The following is a 20,755-nucleotide window of genomic DNA, read 5'->3' as shown; positions in this document are numbered from 1 at the left end:
AATGTTATTGTCGTAATACTTTCCTCCTTTAGACATCTTGTGTATCTTATAAGGTTAATTTGAGCAAGGAAGTTTACTTTATATGTTACCAATAAGTGCATCAGCCCCCATTGAATTAAATTCTCATTCGTTCGCATATATCATAGCCAAAGTAAACGGCATGCTGAAGAAGTAGGGTGGTGATATTGCATTAAGATTGTCGCGCTACCCTAGTTAGCTTTACCTAGGAGAAAATGTTCATAATTCACTTGGTGTCCTGCCACGTGTTCTGCATTCGCTGTGTAAGGTTTGGGAGTAAGAATGAAACCAAGGGCAGCGGGGAAACCAAGCATTTTCTTTCATTTATCAGAGCAAAAGAAGGAACAGTTTATTGACCTTGTTCTTTTCTCTACTGATGCAAAAGCTAGCGAAGCTTTTCTTTCGGAAAGAAGCGGCTGGATGGGAAAGCGTCTGCGCAAATGTTCGTTTTATTGTGGCCAGAGGGGCGACAAAAAGGCTCTAAAAAAGGTGTTTTTGGACGAAAGGAAAAATGATGAAGCTCTCTTGCGGAGGAAGGAATAAATTTACAACCATCTTTTAAGTAATAAAGCTTGATAAATGTTTGTACCATGGTTTCGTCTTTTCTCTACCATTTCGTAGGAGGTGCTTATACCAAACATTAGATCCTTTAACTTTATACCTTCATGCCTGTGATCAGTCAGCGTATTAATCCAACGTATAATTTGTTCACTAAATCAATTTATAATTCATACAACTCAGGTGTATGACAACCACTATATAAGTTGTAGTATAAATTAATAAAAAAAAACATCCCCAAAGATTTTTTTTTTAATTTTCATTAGGACGGCCTGTACGACTTATCGCCAACGTATATCTTGTGTTAAAAAGTCCTATGTGTAACAATCGTCAGAATTGTTATCGCTATGAAACAATGGGACAACCCGATGAGAAAGTAAATCACATCGAATATGTGTCTTCAATACAAAATGTTTTTCATGATCTGATAAACAATTGCATTAGTTAAGTATTTAATCGTTAAACACTATTTATTTACTTATGTAGAAAAAAAACTAAACTGACGGATCATTACTATAAAAGTATAACAACTGAGTTCAAATGTAATGCAATAGAGATATGATACTTTACACATGTTTTTTACATTCGTTTCACTAGTAACTAATGTTGTAACTGTAGCGGCATATGAAACCTAAACGTCTTAGTCCATACATATAGTTTATCTCCTCTTTATTTTACATATAACTAGTTAATAGGCCCGGTTACAGAGCTACGCAACATATCTACGTAACGTCGAGGAAGATTCTATGGAGTTTTCTTCACATGTATTAGAAGATTTTTTTCTATATCATATATCATTGCATCTTGCTATCGCCATGGATTCATCTGGGTTCTAACCTTCCCAAACGCAGGATTATCCATCAAGCGAAGCGTTTTCAATACTTGTTAGTGTTGTGTCAAACTTTGACGATAATACGGTACTTACAGTAAAATCCAGCCTTACAGACATCGATACGGGCTATATAAAGTGACATGCATTTTAATATGAATGCCAGAATATGCCATTTTGCTTCGAACATCAGGTGTATTTCATCTGCTATAAACAAAGGAATCGATCCAATCTGAGATCCGATTTGAGAATTATTCGTTCTTTTTGCCGATTCGAAAGTTGATCATGGCCAATGTCAGCCCGGCCATCGTGGAATTACTTGTTTTCAACCATCTAAAATTTATATACTATCCTCTTGCAACGGACTTGGCTCCGTCAAAATTGCGCACTATAAAACTCAAACATGGAAAAAATTTATAGAATGCTGGTTTCATGATGTGCCATTCGGAGTGCATGACATGTATTCCATTATCTACAATTAAAAAAATAATAACTTGTCGAATTAAATGTTCAAGCAAATTCCACAATTCCTTACGCCTCACCGACAACGAATGATTTCGGTTTTACGAATTACATTAGTGGATGATTTCACTGTTATACAAAATTGGTAGAGCTCAATGGTCCTCGCAATATTTTCACTATCTTCACCAGTTATTGCTCTTCTCCTGGACAGGCATCACCTGGTATTGATTTCAATCTCCTTCTTTTCTTTGTGGCACTACAACCTCTAGAGGTTTTGACCCGCTAAGATAGTCAGTCCTGCGTATGGGATTTTATCTTCGGTCCTGTGAAGTAAATACCGGCGCCGCTACCATTCTGCAATTCCCGCTCAGCAATTCAAAAATGTCAAATCTCCGTGCAATTGCTTCAGTATTCTGGTGGTAAAATGCGGTTGATTTTGCGTTCTTGAATACTTTCACTTGGCCAACACCCTCTGAAAACCGCACCACTTGTACTATTTGTTGAGCCAGCCTACTACGAAATATTTAGCATCGTCCTACCGTAAAACATCGTTTTGAGCATTTGATCGTATCGATTCACATTTCTATTAGTTGAAGTAGGCTTAGAACCTGTGCAACAACCAAAAAACGACACCGATCTAGTGAACATGCAGGGTTTGTTGATTGAGCTTTCATATTGGGCAAGTGATAGTTTTACAACACTGGCTTAGAAAAACAGCTATAACAACACTGCAGTAACGCTGCGTTACTGCACGAGTAGAATTTATATAGCGATAACTATGACCAACAACAAAATTGTACATAATTAAAGTTTATTACAAATAGTGTAGTGTAACCGAAAGTTTTACACAAATTTCCCCATGGTCAAATGCGAAATTGTTTACATTTAGAATTAAAACCATTTTTTTACCACCAGTTAAAGTAAAGTGGTTAAGTAAAAGTTCAGAACCTTAGTTAATAGAGGGCTTTTGAGGTATGGAAGGAAAAACACGATTCATTTAACAACGTCACGAGGATAAGACATATGAGTTTTCAGCACACCATTGAGTTGGTTAGCCTGTGCCGTGCAATTTTCTAAAGCGTTGAAAGATACTACATACAACAAAGAAAAAGGAGTAGTGTGTATAGACAAGTGCATTGGCCAGTTGCCGAAGACATCTTTGCAAAGAAGAAAGATAACAAGCATTTTCAATACCATGTTTTCGTTGTATCTCCGCTGCATCCTCCGGCCTCATGCTGCATCACTTGAAGGAAGGTTTTTTGAACGACTTCGATTGGAAGTGCCGGTCGTGCTCGGATTGAACCACAGCGAATGCTTACTCCCGCTGGGATTTTGTTGTATTATTTTTCATCTGATGAGGTATGGGGATTTTATCATGAAGAGGGATGTGTGACTGCTCAGTTTTCATGGTTTTATTTTTTCTCCACGAATTTTTTTTTTCGCCACACGTAGTCATCCACTGTGTTCTGTCCTTTTCCATTTAAGACTTGGAATTTCTGGGCTGTTTTTATGTAAGGGCGTTTTACGTTTGGAACTGATCATGCTATTCTACCAGTCAAGTCATCAGATACAGCAAAATCCCGATCCTGTTATATTTCATTATTTCTCGCTATGTTGCCCGTAATCTGCGACGTTTCATATTCGTCTTTGTGGCATTCGTATGATGAAGTAAGGCAAAGGTTATAAGCATTAATGTACATATATTGAAGTTAAACCATATGTGCGGTTTCCCGAAGGTCTAAAGTAATGCAGCTACATGATATAAATGAAACGAGTTAAATGGTATCCAAAAATATCCATAAACAGTTGTATAATTAAGCTAACTATAAGCAATAACAATATGAGATACATTTGCACAGCGGTTTACACACATTTTTGTCTTATATTTAATGCAAGAACTCCCAATCCTCCCAACGAATCATCTCTTAACAAAAGCGATAGTCCATGTCAGCCCATATTCCTATGAAACTTAACTAATGGCAAGATTACAAAGTCTCTATAAAATGGTTCGACAAAGTTGAGTCCCTAATTAAGATTTAAAAAAAATATCTTCATCTGCTTCAATGTCTAATCATTGTTTGTTGTCGGTGTGAGTCATGGGCACTGGTGATCGTTGATGAATAAACGATGGGATAAAATAATTCATTAGGTTCTCGGTATATTGGTACCACCGCATACAGATTTATGAAACCTAGATTTTAAATCAACTAGCCCATCGCAAAACAAAAACCCAGACGAAATAAAACTCTCCCTTACAATATCAGTACAAAATAACAACAATAATCCTACTGTTAACTGTTACAAGTTAATATGCAATTCAGGCAGCTCATATTTTTACCTTCTACTCCTTGATTATAATTGGTAAAAAAGATTGTTTTAAATAATACTTTCATGCAAAACCGCATCAACATCATCATCGTGCTTGCTCATTCGCGGCTCATGGTTTTATGTGTTTTTAATTTTGAATAAATATCTCCCAAATAGTGATTTATAGAATAGAAGTTTTACTCTGAGTTTTTGCTTTCCGTTATCGCAAGCTGTACACTCATCAGAGTCTATCAGCCTCTGCATATGTGTATAGAGATGTGTATGCGTATGCTGATTCTGCACAATAATTTATGAGCACAGGCGCGATCGCGACCCTTGCTTTTTCACTGGGATGTGTAATGGGAATTCTGGAGTGACTGGGGATTCGAATTCTCCGTGCTCGCTTTCATCATCTTAGGAGGAGCTTCGGAAACCTTGGGAACAGAGGCTGCATGATGGTGGCTGACGATTCCATTTTGTATTCTTTTTCTTCGATCTTATTCCGCCCGGCAGTCTTTAAATACTTTTCTTCGCTTCGTCTTTTCCTACGCCGTTCGGTGTTTTGCGTGCTTGCCGCTTTCTTGGATGCTGTTGAAATCGTTATGGAGTACAGGCAGGACTTATCTCTTTTCGTTTCATTTTGCGTCCGTTCCGACTGGTTCCGACGTTCCAACTGCTGAAACGGCGATGTCGTAGTACAATCGTTGCTTCCCTTAGTTGATCTTTGCCTGTTCCAAGATCTTTCTAAGTTGAGCGTGTACCTCGCAGAAACGCTCGCGTTTGTGTGTGTGTGTGTGTGATCAGGTTCCGTTTCACTTTGTTTCAAGGGTATCAAGACAAAAAAATCCCATAGCTCAAATGGAAGCTTAAATTATCTCTCTATCTACTTTGGGTTCCTATGTCATGCTGTCAAAGCGGGAAGCCACCGGGTGGTGTTGTTTTTTTTTGGGGCCAAACATTCCGAAATAGACTTGTCTAAGCGAAAAGCTAGTCTTGTTTCTTAATTATAATGTTAAGATCCCTTTCACATTCGGAAGATCGTCGAACACATTTCGGTTCTTGTACCGGAACGTTTTGATGTTCCAAACAACGACATTCAAAAGGAAATCAGATCTATCCACGCATTATACCGCTAGCAAAACCACTAATATCTTCATAAAACTATAACAACCTTTGTTCAGCCTCGACCGGTTGTTTCTCACAGAATCTCACAGAATAATTTGAGTTTTAACGGAATTTATTTTGTTTTTAATTTTAGTATCTAATATAAAAAGCTGCAAGTTATAGTTTTGCATCTGACATACTCGTTTCGGTTTTGATATGATCGAACGGTAACCGCGTATCGTTTATGCATCGCTTGGAGTGCAAGAGTCAATGCCATAAACGGGAAAAACACGGACGTGGAAAACAAGCGATTGGAAAGAAGAAAAAAAAACAATCACAAAAATTACAGTGCAATGCAGTGGCATGGTATAGCTCGCAGGCTCTTCCAAGTTTTGGGGCCGATTTCGTTATGATCTGTCCAACCCGGCAATAGCCGGCATTTTGTAGTAAATTCGCCTTTCACCTAAATTTGATGTTTGGGGCTCGATATTTTCACATGGCGTTGGCGATTCACTTTACCTCGTTCGATACTGTGTTCATTTTTAGGTCAGTAATTACAGCTTTCCTGTGCGGTAATTTGACTTCATTACTACGTTTATGCCAGGCTCGACGGTTGCTGCTTGCTTTGTGGAGCCTCACTCGAACCGACTGTAAACCCTATTACGTTTTGCATTCATTATATTCTCTGCTAAGAATGAGTATAAAACATCCCAGATTGTCGAAGAATGTAGAATTCAACATCATCGGTCAGAAAAACAATCGAGTATTCCAACAACCACGGCATAGCTGCCACTGCAAAGGGATGATAAAAGCGAATCGTATGCTACCCATGTTTACTGAACACTGGGTAGATCGCCCTAACAGTTCGTTGGCCCCACATTGTGTACGGCGGCAGAATCTCAGGGCAACTTCGGGCAACTTCGAAAGCTTGTACATGTCTGTGGCAGTGGCGGCATTCAAAGAACATTCTGAACAATTTTTATTCTTCTTATAGTTGGTACCGAGCCTCCTTTTACCGTGTCCTGCGTTGGTGAGCACAAGTCACGAAAACTCGTGACGAATGAAACACATACCCTCGCAACATCCAACCAGGATGGATGATCAGAAACTGGTTATGCTGCTTTTAGTTTTCTTCGTGTATGTTTGCAGGATAGAAATATATTACACAACAGAGATACTTGGCACGTAATACATTTCCACAATCATACACTTCACAGCCAATGAACGGTTAAAGTATTCCAAATACTTTATAGAACCTCGTAACGTTACAAAAAGTCGAATTCAGTGTTCGATAAATTATTTAATTGACAATTGAACAAATAGTCAAAACAATCCTGCGTTACTTTTGCACAAGATTACTTCCCTTCCGGTGTTTATACTCTGCGTAATCAAAAACTGTTTCGAATTCCCATAATTGCACACCGAGTCGTATATCCATTTTCAAATTATACGTTTATGCTTTCTATTTTCGTTCAGGTGCAAATGGATTGCGACGAAGAGGACGCCAAACCTACACAAGATACCAAACGCTGGAACTGGAGAAGGAGTTCCACACCAACCACTACCTTACCCGTCGACGCCGGATTGAAATGGCACACGCTCTCTGTCTAACGGAGCGACAGATTAAAATTTGGTTTCAGAATCGCCGAATGAAGCTAAAGAAGGAAATTCAAGCCATCAAGGAGCTAAACGAGCAAGAAAAACAAGCCCAGGCACAGAAAGCGGCCGCCGCGGCAGCTGCAGCGGCCGCGTTACATGAGCAAAACTAGGGGTTACACCAACAACACACCAATCACAGTAGTGCTAGTAATTATTTATACTAAAGAGAACAAATTCCAGTTGAATCAGGAAACCGATTAAAACGGCAATTACAAATTGATTATCTGCTCTTCATGTCATCAAAGTATGCAGGTAGGCTTAGGATATCCTTCTTTGTCGGTTGTGCAGCCTCGGAGGCCCTACCTTGTCCTATCGTACAACATTCGTACAATAAGTTCATCTTCCTTTCTTTGTTCTTTGTAAAAACTGTTCCTAGTGCTCATCGTCAACATCAGGGATTTTTACAAACTCTCATGCTTTTGTTGTTCCACCTGCGACCTGCGTTTGTGTTTATTTACCGTCTTACAACATTTGTGCTTAGGTTTTTTTGTTTTCTATTCTTATACCGGCACATTTCATGTAACGATGATTGCATATATTTGCAAATTGTGATCAATTAGTCAGTTTTGGATTTCAGTTGTTTCGCTTTATTTCATTTGATTGGCATCAACAGTGAATGGTGGTAGTGAAATGGTGAACCTAAAAATGATTGAAATTCTTGAGAATCCTCTATGTGAAATAACTCAGCATCTAAATAGGCAGATATATTCAAGCATACTTTTTTCAAAAAACCCCACTTCTTCAATCTTCAATCCTAGAACAAACATATAGGTTAATGACCATTCCTAATGAACAAATCATGCTTCCGGGATGATGTGGCTATGATGCCGTCGTGGACGACTGGTGGCAAGTATGTCGCACTTTGTAATATAGGCGCATGGTAAAAGTAAACAAACTGAACAGAATGAAGAATGAACTCTTTTTACAACAACGCATACAAGAAACACCCGCGAGAACACAAATGCATGACAACTACCAGTGTACAAATTTGAATCGGAATTAAGCAAAGCAAATGATACAAAAACAAAAGGCAGTTCTCTCTAAGCGGTAACATATAACGAAAGGGAATTTCGGAAACAGATATACGTAACGGAACTGTACATGAAACAAGGCAGAAATACTAGGAAACTAATTTACTGCACATGACGTAATAGATAGTAGCTTCTCCAAAAATTGTCAAAGAAGTTCATTAGCGCGAAAATCCTTTCATATTGCTTCACTAAGTTGCGCTGTCAAAGGCGTACTCTTTAAAATTCAGTTCACACAAACACCGATAAGAGATCAGAATTTAGCTTTCTGTTGTGATGTAAAAACTTGCAATACTATAGATTTATCTCGAGAACTACTTCGATTTGATAATGTAAAACTTGGGCGTAATTGATAGTATAGAATCCGTTCCATTGATTTTATTTTTAAAATAGTGCGATTATTAGTATTTTACATTGCTACATGTACGAATGTCGTACCTTCTAGAGTCAGCAGCAAAGAGTATTTTCATGTTAGGTAGTTGAGTTTGGTCTCCCACGAAAACAAAACAAAAACTGGTGATCTGCAATGAGAACATCGCCTACGCGTAAAAGAACCTACGTTCGTTCTCTGAAGGGAGACTTAGACAAATTTTCGGAATGATCTGTAATGTTGCTTCGTTATTTATTTTGATTATTATGTACTCTGTAGCTTCAGCCATCTTCCCAGTGCTCTTATGTTTTGTTGTCTTTGGTAGATCACTTTTGTTGATTTTAATTTTTAAATTTTGAGTATCGTTTTGTATATATAGAACACTTGAATAGCTTTAACAGAAATAAACCTTTTTTTTAATGAACAAAAAACCTTTACTTCCCTCAATACAATGCCTGCGTGTAGTCCAGGTGTATTGTGATGCATGTGTAGTTTGTTTGTTTGTTTTTTTTTAATGAATGCCTGCAATGAATTAAACTGTACTACTTGCATTGGATGCCAATGTACTTATTTATTGCAAAATTTAAAGAATAGCATATGAATGAAACAGCATAATTTTACCTGTAGAAATGTAACATCGGAACATTTAGTTTATTTGCGCTTCATAGCAACGAGTGACATTCGATCTCTTGCATTGTTCACTAACGTTGACTGGAAACATTGTTTGGTATCATATCGTGGTAAAATGTAACACAACATGAAACGACATTCAAACTCCATTTTCAACCCCAAACCTGTAGAGAATACCCGGAAACAATCTCCCCCCCCCCCCCCCCCCCCCCCCAATATTTGAAACATTTTGCTGTTCTGCTGTTCTTCTATGATGAATGGTTACGAACTGCAAAACCTAGCGAAGAATGTTCTGCTGAGAGAAAGAGAGAACCAAAACAAATATCTAGGACGGAAATACGTAACTGTAGATTTAATGAACACTTTCGAAAAGAAACATATAATTATAGAAAAGCAAGAAAACCTAGTTTTGGTTAGTGATGTTAATTTCGCCCCACAGAACGATAAGAGTCGAAATGAAAAATAACAAAAAGCCACGTACGAAACAACGCAACTCATTTACTTCTTGGAGGACAAAACATAAATGCTACTTTTACAACCCAGTGCAAAACAAAGCGGTAATTGTATGAGAGTTTGTACGCGCAACCTCTTTTGCAAAAAGCTACAAAACTACAAACAAAACATTAAATGTATACGTAACTAGCCCGTAAGAAGATCCTGTATTTAAATATGAATATTGAATATGAACTAGTAAGCGATAAGAAGCGTAAACGCAAATGTGTTTAGAAGGAAGGAAATGTTCAAATGCAATGGAATAACACTGGTATAAGGATTGCTAAAAGTAACATTGAAACACGATATTTGCTGCAACTAAACTGGTTTAGTTGACTGCTTTTCCAATAAAAGTAAAAATCAATGAGTAAAGCAAATTACACCACCCAAAGTAGAATACATGTGACCACAGAACGTATGTTTTACTTACACCACAGCTACGTACATAAAGTAAGCGGCAATTTGTGCAAACACTTTGTCTAGAAGGCTAGATCAACAACACTGAATGAGCAAATAGACGTGGTTTTGCTGGTAGTTTTAAGTAACTAAATTTGAGCAGCCCGAAGCGCTGCAGATGCTGCTCAGCAACTATTAGGAGCGCAGTTATAAGAAGCTCAAAACTTTAAGTAAACAAAAGGCGAAGGTGAATTGAGATTGAACATTACAAGGAACGGCAAGGTTTTCTCTTGCCAGATCAAAGATGAAAAAATCAGAAAATATCTAAAACAAAAATAAATGTAAAGAAGACAAAAGTGGGTCATTTTAGTTGGAAACCGACCGTAAGCAATTACCAGATTTGTCAGAAAATAAATGAATCGAATACGACAGAAAATCATAACACATCAGTGTTCAGTGTATCGTGTGTGTGTGTGTGTGTGTATCGGTATTGAAATGCCCTTCAGCATGCTGATAGAAATGGAAGCTTTTGTAGAGGAATCTAATTCAAGGCAAACTCAAAATGAACTTCAACATTTTATGCAATGGTAGATCATCGGACTTTCTATTTCTTATCCATCAAACATATTTACTACAAAAGGTAACAGTAGCACAAACTTGTACACTTGAAGTACCTCAGCATTTCCGACCTATCACTCAAACAATCACTTGGAGTATAAAATACAATTACCGAAGATTTACCGTGATTTTTTTTTTTTTTTTTTTGCAAAAGAATATCGTACGACTAACGTCAAACTAATGAAGTGCTTATGAAGTGTCTCGCTTAGGAAGACCACATTTTCATAGGTTTCAAAAAAAAGGAAAAAAAATTGTTCCTCATTCTGCCGAAGCTTCAGCTGCAAACCTGCCGCACGCCGAGCCGAGTGTATATAGCTATCCGCCTTGGATAGCACATACTTTCGGGATGACAACCAACGAAATCGAGCGGCGATAATTAAGTGCCGGAATGTGATCCTAACGACCATAACTTACCACCCTTACCAAATGTAAACCCGAAACGAAACTGGAAATGATAAAGCGCATGCGTTCGCAACGGATATGCATATGGCGTCGGATGATATAAATTTCGAATTTTCTGCCTCTTTCCAAAATTCTGGCGAACATCCCTTCATCCCTTTTCAACAGGACTCGCGTGCAGGTACATTAGTGCATGCGTTTTATAGTAGGGGGCATTGCTGTTGTTCCGTCTGGTTGTACATGCTTACTGCTAGATGACGCTACTGTGCCAACCTTTGCTGAAAACATACAGTATTGAGCAAAATAGATGCAATACCACTGCAGGCTGCATATTACCACACAACAAAGTTTAAAATTTATTAAATTTACGATTACGATAGGTAAGTATTTTTTGCAATAAATGCATGGAAGATATTCAATTTCACCCCATTAGTTTGGACCAAATTGACAGGATAAATTCCTAGATGCAATTAAAAATATATAATTTAAAAATAAATTTTCATTTTTTTTTTATAATTATCGAAGTACCATCTACCAATATGTGAACTAATATTGTGTACGCCGAACAAATGTTAATCATATAGAAACATCTTTGACTTCTTCAGAATCATTCAGAAGCTTTATTGGAGAATATCGGACAAGAAGAATAAAAAACGAATTTTGTGAGAAAATACATTGTCATTTTATTATAATAATGAGTAACAATTTTTTTTATTTGCTTCTCAAGAACGGCCAGGCAGTATCAAGACTTACCACGTAGCCGCATAGTGGGTAATGGTTCTATTTGACGAGTATTTAACCGTTCAATTTTTTATGATTCAATAGATTTGTAAAATGTCCGATCTGATATCTATCATTTTACTTTTTACTTCTGTTATCACGACTATGCTACCGTACTGTAATTTTGGTTGACCATGAAAAGAATGTTTGTTTTGGTCATTTCAGAAGATAAGAAATTAAAAAATGTAGTTGTCTTCACAATTGATTTGAAATTACGTGTATATCGTATTTCTTGTTCCATACAGCGCTTTTGTTTCACTGACGAACTTCAAAATGACTTCACTGACGAATGAACGAGTTTTACAATATGGCTACTATCCATGGCAGCACGGCTACGATAATCGTCCAGTTAATGGTTTGAATGTGCACGTGTTTAGTCTAAGCCTTCCAACACTGAACGAATTGATTGGTGTTCGTTAGACCAGAGGCACTTTTATGTTATTTCGCGTTACACTTTTGTTTTTGTTTTTGCACTGCGGCATCCATAATGACGACGATGATGAACTGCAGTTTAATTTGAGTTGTTCGCCTGGTTTGTTATTATCCTACAATCATCAACGGGGTCGTGAAACTGCAGTCCAAGGCATTAGCAGCTTGATTGTAGTGAGAAACGAAATTAATTTTAGCCAACACCATCACAATCAACGCTTGCAACATCCGTCGAAGTTTTTACTTTTCCTCGCCCGTTCAATGTGTTGACGCCGTTTTTGGTTTCCCAACCGTGCATTCTCGTGGCTCAGGGCCATGTTGCTGCACTTCACTGCCATCGTCATTCCTCATTAATTGAATCCGAACGATTCCAATTATCTCTCGATGAGCTTACATGTATGTGTAAATTACTTTGATAGAGTGTATACGGCCGAAAGGGGGTCAGTATATAGACTGAAGCGAAAGACTATTTTTCTTATTCATTGTGTACAAAAGACTTTCAAGTTTAGTTTGAAGCAGAATAGCGGTTTGACGGTTTACTTAACATTCGACAACACTATGAATAAAGAAACTAAAGGTACGCAGCATACGAGTAAAACATTGTTTCTTTACTTTTCGCTACAGTTAATGTTTGTTTTAGTAAAAATACCACCCAACATCTATCACGTTTTTAAACCATCGAGGCTGACATTAGACCTCATCTTGCCTAAAGAAAACGTGCACAGATGCTTACGTTCTATTCGCGACCAGTGAACATAACAAACGTGATGCATTCGATTATTCTATGTCGTATTCTAACGAATATTGCTGTTTTCCTTTCGTATGATGTAATCGATTCCATGGTTTTATAGCAAACGACTGTGTGAAGTTTCAGATAGTACAGCTGCAGCTGGTTATGGTTGTGTCTAATTAAACGATGGAATGATTGGCGAATGTATGTATGCTTTGCAAGCAGTGACAATACGATTGCCCAACATTGGTTTGGGATGATCGTGAACGTCGCATTAATGAGCAGAAAAATCGGATGGTAGTACATCAGCGACGGAAGATCAAGCGTTTTACCGTAGGCATGGAGAATGGTCGTTCAAAATGACATCAAAAAGAAAACGAGAGAAAATTATACAATCATGGTGTCCGATTGGAGTGCATGGCGCAAAAGCATTTCCGACATTGGATGTGATCCGACAGAGAAAAAAAGGAAGACATTGGAAATAAATTATTTATGAGCATCAAAACCACATGGTTCGCGCAGGAGATCCCGTCGCCGAGGTCATCATCGTATTAACAATTGTCTTCGTCGTCTTGGTATGCAATGTTTTCGTTTCTCTTCCTCTTTTTTTGGTTTATATTTATTTCACATCATGCTTTGTGCATGTTCATCTTTCGGTATTTGGAGCTTGAATAATTTCACGTACGTCAAAAAGCATTCAGAAAAAAACATACCATGTACAACGCATATGAGATGAAACCGTATAAGAAAACAACATTTTCCATCGCATTCAGCTTCATCACCAAAACTTGACGCAAATTTACTCAACATATCGGCAGGTTCCATTGTTGTACTGGAACAGGTTTCTTGCAAGAGGTATTGACTGAACCGAAAACTCAACCTACAACCAAAAAAAAAACAAGATATATAATGTAACAAGTTTTCAATGCTCAAGCCCTTCAAATATGAGCGCTTATGTGAGTGAGAAAACATGTTAAAACTGTATGCAATATTGAAAAGCCACAAAAAAACATTGTACCGCTTTTGGGCGAAATCTTTACATTTTTCGGTGGTAACCAATCAAAACAGAATCAACGAAGGCTGGCAAAACTATTTGCGAAAAAAACAAGAGTTGCACTCATGCTCGGTTGCCTTTTATATCGTCTTCGAGAAATCATTGCGCGCTGATAGAAAATCAAGAAGTGAAATAAATATACCTGGTAGGTCTCTCTGTAGGCGTGAAACGGAGGAAAACGAACTAGTGAAGCGGTAAGACATAAAATTAATTTTAACGATGCTGCCAATTTCTCATGACGCTCAAAAAACGAAGTGATGATCGGAAAACAATCAATGCGAGAAAAACACGTTTGCTTAAAGTAAACTTCAGGTTATTGCCAAAAGAAATATTTGAAGGTTGTTGTAACGTGAACCACGTGTACAGGAGTTGGAAACAAAAGTTCGCTTGGACCACTTTATTCGTCCAGTAAACTATTTCCCTGCATTGAATGTATGTTGTTGTATGTGTTGTTTCGTGTTTAAATTTTAAGCATTCCATAACTACCTCATTTATATTATAATGTACAGTGGATTGGCTGTAGATTCTAGACTAGTTTCACAATCGATTGAGTTTAATGAGAGATATTTGGTTGTAATAAATCTACTTTTACATACAACAGTATAGACCTAAGGAGCAATCAATTCGGCCTCGTGGTGTATGTGGTAAACGGCACCCGTTTCACACGACAGGACCGGACATCAAATTTCATCCCGATCTTCCCCTGTAACAGGGACTGACTATCCGGCTACGTGATAAAAGAAGTCTAATAAACCAGCAATGGGCTGCGTGATCTGTAATAAGGTCGTAGAAAAAGAACAATCCATTCATTACGAACAAATTTAAACAATTCTGTGTTTGATTTACAGTTAAGTGTGAATTTTATAATTGACTATTTTTTAATTCTCTTCCTTGCCATTTCATTTTTTTAAATGGATTTTAGGCTTTCGAGTCAGTCACGATAGTCAGTCAGTTATGGTGATACGTTCCAGATAGGATTTGATTCATGGTCTTGTCGTGTAGAGACCGACGCCCCTACCAACTTTGACCATATAGCTATATAACCATATACCATATAAACAATAACAGACTCCATAACATGATATGGAAATGCAAAATCAATTAGCTTGCATAAACATAATTCATTATAGTCAATTTTGGGGGCCATGTCACAGATGTTAAAGAAACTATCATTTTTCTCAATTTTAAAAATACTAAACATCAAAATCATTCATCACGTCGATACTGTTACGGAACTAAATAAAAAAGCACAAATCACCAAATAAAGTGCGAAGTATAGTTGAAATTAAAAATGAACACAATTTGTATTATTGTTTTTTTCAAACTACAGCGCAGTACATAGACTAAATGGTTTTACAGTGATTGGCATGTAAAATGAGTGGATGAAAGGATGTACAGTTGATCGATTTCTTCAGTGCACATTTCAACAGAAGCGTTGGCACGATTTAAATTATTTTTTTTTTGAAGTTATGTTTTTGATAGCCTCAAAAAATATACATAAAAATCATTTGTTTTGGCTTCGCAACAGGCGATCAATAAAAAAAAAACATAACAAGAACTTGCTCCAAGTTCATGAACAATTAAAACAATTTAATTGAATCGTAACATAACCAAAAACAGTTGAGGTGTGGTGCAATTTAGAAAATAATGCACATCATTAAGAGTGACGTTATGTACGTTATAAATGTTTCTTACTTTGTTGCCCTCACACACGACTACAAACAGGTTCTGTTCGTTATTTTTTTTTATTTTTTAAGTGCTCATTAATTTTCATGTTGACACGGTTGCACGTGTTTCGTCCACCGTGCCAATGCTGCCAGAACCATCTCAGATGTCGAACATCTTCAATTTTAAATTCTTTTTCATTTAAATCGACTCTCCATTAGCCCAACATTTAAATTTAATAACAAATATTCGAAAACAACATTAAAAACAAATTATACAAATTTGCTAAATATTTTATTTAAAGTGGTTTATGACAAAAAATAGTTTAAAGACTATAATGTTATACCGCCGATGTTTTCCATCGGTCACTGTGTGTCATGCGTTTTGCATAACAAGTGGGTAGAGGTAAAATGGTGAATGTATAGCATTGCATACATTTAGGAGTAAACATACATATGTCGACTTTGCACAGTGGGCAACACAGTGGGATTACAGTGATATTTTATTGATTTTTTTTTAATTTACGCTTTTTGATATATTTCAAACACGTGAGTACAACCGTTGACATCAAATTTAAAAATAAATAAGAAAAATTTAAAAATGTCCAACATTTACCTTTGTTTTGGGTTAGTAACAAACTGATGATTATGGAATTCTTCAAAAATTAAATCAGTAGTAAAAGTTTTATTACTGGCCGATCAGATAGGAAATGACGTGCACTAAAAGAGCATGATAAAATAATATGTACATATAAGGAAGATTCCAACTTTTTAATTTTTATAAACAATTTTGTACTAAATTTTCTGTTGTTTTAAGTTTATGATGATTTTGTGCATTTTTTATGTATGGTTATGATTTTTTCTTCTCATACAATGCATTTACATACAACTTCATAGTAAAAGGTTAGTTCAGTTAAATCGCTTACCCACATGCCATTTCTGGTCCTCAAGTATGAAAATTATAAAAAAAATCTCCAATACCCTTTATTCCCCACGCGAAAACCAATTTAAACCTGGCTCTGATGAATCCTGCTATGTTCGGAGATGCATTCACAAACGCACCATTATTGTGAGCGTTCCAAAAACGCCACACTGCCATGGGATTACGGAGACATTTTCCTGAGGGTCCTGGCCCTTGTTAAAGTGAATCTGAACAAGCGAAAATTGGACACCGTTCTGATTCAGACTTTATTGGCTGGACCAGTGCGGATGGTCAATAGAGCGAGCTGTTTTCTGTGCTGAATGAATGAATTATTATTCCAAAATGGATTAATGTATATTTAATAAACACGACCATGGACCCGAACTTTATCATTTTATGTGCGAAAAGATTCCTTTGTCAAATGTTTTTGAGCCCGGCGCATTCTTGGCTCCGTAGTGCTCCGTTCGGTGAAGCATAGGAAACAGTGCAAATGAATACGGACGGTAATGATGGGTGCCGTTCATGATAAAATGCCGGTTTACAAAACGCTTAGCTTTGCATGCAAATGATCCGAATAGCTAAGACTGTGTAATGTGTGTTTGGGTGTGATACGGCTAGAAAGACAACCAGACCAGGAAAGCAATTTTGTGGTACAGCGATCCAAATTTTCATCGTAACACAGATATAGTCACGAGGAAAGAGAAACAATGATGATGGTGGTTCGTGGCGTGCGTTTATGCCATAGAAGGAGAGGCCCACTGAATAGACGGATTCCTTACATTCTTGTTCTGTACTTTCATACTGTTGTCAAGAGTTGAGAATGGCACCTGTGCAACAAGTCCAAATCAAGATTGTGAGCTATGAACGATTTGTTTAAGTTATATAAATACATACGTAATACAACAGTTCATGTATACGGTCTGTACATTTTTTAAAAGTTTCTTTTTTATTTTGTATATTTTGTGATTAAATAATAGGAATCCTATCGACGATTTAACTTGCGCCCATTAAAAACATGTTTGTTGTTCCGTAGTATTCTTTCTTTTCTAAGAGTGAAGATGATTGTGTAAAATTTTGGACTTAAAAACACACTTCATATGCTTTAACTTGTTTCCAAAAGAGGCTATACAAATGAGTCATTTATGATGCCATGAGTTTAAAAAAATCGTAAAAAAATGCCATGGGTTTGAAAAGTTCGATCTGCAGCTAATGATAAGTGGAAACCACATTAACTGTTCTTGAGATGGTTATATTTATGTATAGTTATATTCAAAGGACCGAATTACATCTCAGTCCTATAAAAAGCTCTAGAAATTGCATAAACTATATAGTATTTCATGCATTTTGTCACACCATGAGAAAGGAATAAAAAAACTCTCATCAATAACTATCCTCACTTTCGAAACGTACAGGCAAGAACAATATCGAGGATGACAACATTCCAACAATTGCCGAAGCTAAGGCATATGTTAATTTATGTAGTTCAAATAGTGATCAAATATGTGAAATATGATTTACAACTGAGCTCATAAACAACGCGATGCGGCTCCCTAACGGAGATGGTGCGATGGTCAGGACAGTTGCAATGGTCAGATGGATGAACGGTCGACTGACCATTGCTGTCAGCGGGAGTGACGGAAAATTGTTTCCTCAAAAGCGGAAGCTCCGTGTTCCGGCCATTATGTCTTCCTTTCCTACTTCGACCCATTTCTCTTATGCTTTGTGCATGGTGGCCGAATGAGCAAAACACGACGCGAAACGTAGGTCCAGCGCAAATGTAAACAAATTACAAAAAAGCAAGTCCACGTGTGTCCACAACGCAGCCTCCTGTTGGGCGCTTGCACTAGATGAACATGCGGATGCGTTGTATTTTACAGTCGTTTGAGCTCTTCGTTGTTTGTGTTTTGTGGGTTTTAACAGTCGGTATGACTCGGTCGGCTCTAGCATGGCGTTGTTTGTTTTCTTTTTTTTTGACAATTTAACAGAAATTTTGCCTCTTTTTGTTCCAGTTTCATCACACGTGTTGCTGCGAAACTTGAGTTTATCAAGCAATTCTTATAAAATTGCCCATTTTTGACGACACGCGGAAATCGTAAAGCGGATATGGGTAGTAAACAAAAAAAAAGGTAAAATGAAACAATACTCGTAACACTCTCGTCCAGTTGTTTAAGTTTGTAGGATTTGCTCTGTGAAGTAGTTGGTGGTTTGCTCTGCAGTACAGACGAAACGACTTTTCCTTTTCTTATTTGCTGTCGGTTTTGCATTAGTGGTCAAATTGTTTTATGGATTGTTATCAAACTACGGAACAAGTTTACTGAACTATAAGACACGATATGGTAAAATTCTTGATATTTCTATAGATGGGTTATAATTTATAAAACATGCACATTTACAGTAGTTCTGCTCTACGAGCAAATGAGGCAAATTTCAGTTTGGAAATTACTTACTCTACGCCAAATAAATAATTTAGATACAAACAAACAAGAGACTTTGTGATTTTTTCCGATCGCTCGAGTAACACAATCGATTTTTCTATTCAGGCACAAAAATTCTCAACTGGTTGACTAACTACAGAAGAGGAAAAGAACATTACAAATAACTGCGACAACAAAATAATTCGATACAAACTCACACTAGAAACACTAGCTGAAGTGTTTAGTATGTTTCCCTGCACAGCAAAAATGCGACGAACACGTGATAATCTCTATCGCACATCCAACACGGGTAAAACGTTTGTATGGTAGACATATTACACAACCGAATGGATTTCTTCTTGTACATCTGAAAGCTATGCATTTTGTTAAGTAGTTCGGAATTCATGCTTCTAGGTGTAGTATGATCGCTCACTCATAAAGTAACTAGAAAAACAACTCGTGGTACAACAGTCAGTTGTAAATGTTTCCACTCGTTACGAACGGAAAATTAGTTCTGCTTTATTAAAATTGTCATGAATTACCAACAACAGCTCGTGGCTGTACATTCGCCCCGGAACAAATGTTTGTTGTGCGATCGACATCATTCACTATCTTGCGCCAACTGTACTTACAAAGGATTTCCCTATCAAATCGTCTTCCGGCCTTCGTCATGGAGTGGTAGTGGTTTCTGGTTGGGGGTGGTACAACTATACATATTCTGCCAATGTCAATGAGCGCAACAGTCATGGAGCTACTGAGCCGGAACTGTGGAAGAACGTTTGAACAGTGAAAATAAACCGATGCACATATAGAAATCTGGCAAGGAATCGCAAGCTGTAAAGAACTATTATATCTCGCTCCCGTTGGGAGTTTTGGTCTCCGTTTCGGTCGCTGATGCTTACACGTCCAAATCTGGGCGTACTGGTTGCGATAGGACAAGAAGGAAAAATGTCTTTTAAAAGTGTGTAGACTGCGTACATTCTATAGCTCCATACTTCTTTCATCAACAAAAAAATGGATCTCAAAAACGGCTTCCATGCCATCCAAGTTGCAAAGAGAGGCAAATGGGGCAGACTGCTATGGACGATAAATGTGTTCGTTTGGAAAAATAATAATAAATAAACAGAGTACTAAAAATTGTGGGCAAAGTTTTTTCATGTCGCATAGTTTGCACATCCACTGGTCTGTATCCAGTGCCATTGAGTAGTGGATGGAAGATATCAATTCACTGTCTAAATGTATGTTTTCCTCGAATTCTTTATTGAGAGCATGGGATTCAGCTTGCCCAACAGGCGACAGTGCCATTCATGAACGCATAAGTGCTGATTTATCAACGAAACACAAGAACGCTTCGCAATGAGGACGATAGTGAGAAACGTAGAAATGCACTGCAAAAATAAGTGAACAACAACTTCAAACAAGGCAAGACCATTCGAGACAAAGGCACAACTAAAAACGTTAGAACAAAGCAAACCAGATTGAAATAGTTTCCATTTATCTTGAGTTCTAGTAAAACCAGTTTCTATACAAAGTAAGGAATATTAAAAAAAAAACAATAAAATAAAATTAATCAGAGATGAGCAATTTTATCATGTTAAGCTTCCGAATGTATCCTATAATTGTAAAACAGTTTCTGTTTTTATGAACCAATCAACAAACACAAAAATAGTTAAATCGTGTTGCATGAAACGCAAACTAAAAACTTATTTGTTATAAAACTTATCAATCGTTTCACTTTTTAAGAACAGTGTTGTGTCATACTTTTAACTCGAAGTATTAAACTTTCGTTTGCGATAACATTGATCTATAGCTTGATCCTCGAGGTATGAATGTATGCTGAAAATTCTCCAAGGCATTCGAAGCATCTTTGACCTATAACTGTACAAATTCAC

At 37.2% G+C, this 20,755-nt stretch overlaps 1 protein-coding gene across 2 annotated transcripts in view; it reads left to right on the top strand.

The window, feature by feature from the left end:
* The window catches only part of LOC125760975 (homeotic protein ultrabithorax-like), a 65,079-nt gene extending 54,784 nt beyond the window's left edge, over positions 1 to 10,295 (top strand). For both annotated transcript variants that reach the window (XM_049421655.1, XM_049421654.1), the window contains one exon: positions 6,755 to 10,295. In XM_049421655.1, coding sequence (XP_049277612.1) covers positions 6,755 to 7,047 — 293 coding nt within the window. In that variant the 3' untranslated portion in view covers positions 7,048 to 10,295. The remainder of the gene's footprint in view (positions 1 to 6,754) is intronic.
* The last annotated feature ends 10,460 nt before the right edge of the window (positions 10,296 to 20,755 follow it).

The sequence above is a fragment of the Anopheles funestus genome, chromosome 2RL, assembly GCF_943734845.2.
Source record: "Anopheles funestus chromosome 2RL, idAnoFuneDA-416_04, whole genome shotgun sequence".
NCBI lineage: Eukaryota > Metazoa > Arthropoda > Insecta > Diptera > Culicidae > Anopheles > Anopheles funestus.
The sequence above is the reverse complement of the archived record's forward strand: the minus strand, read 5'-3'. Positions and strand labels throughout refer to the sequence as shown.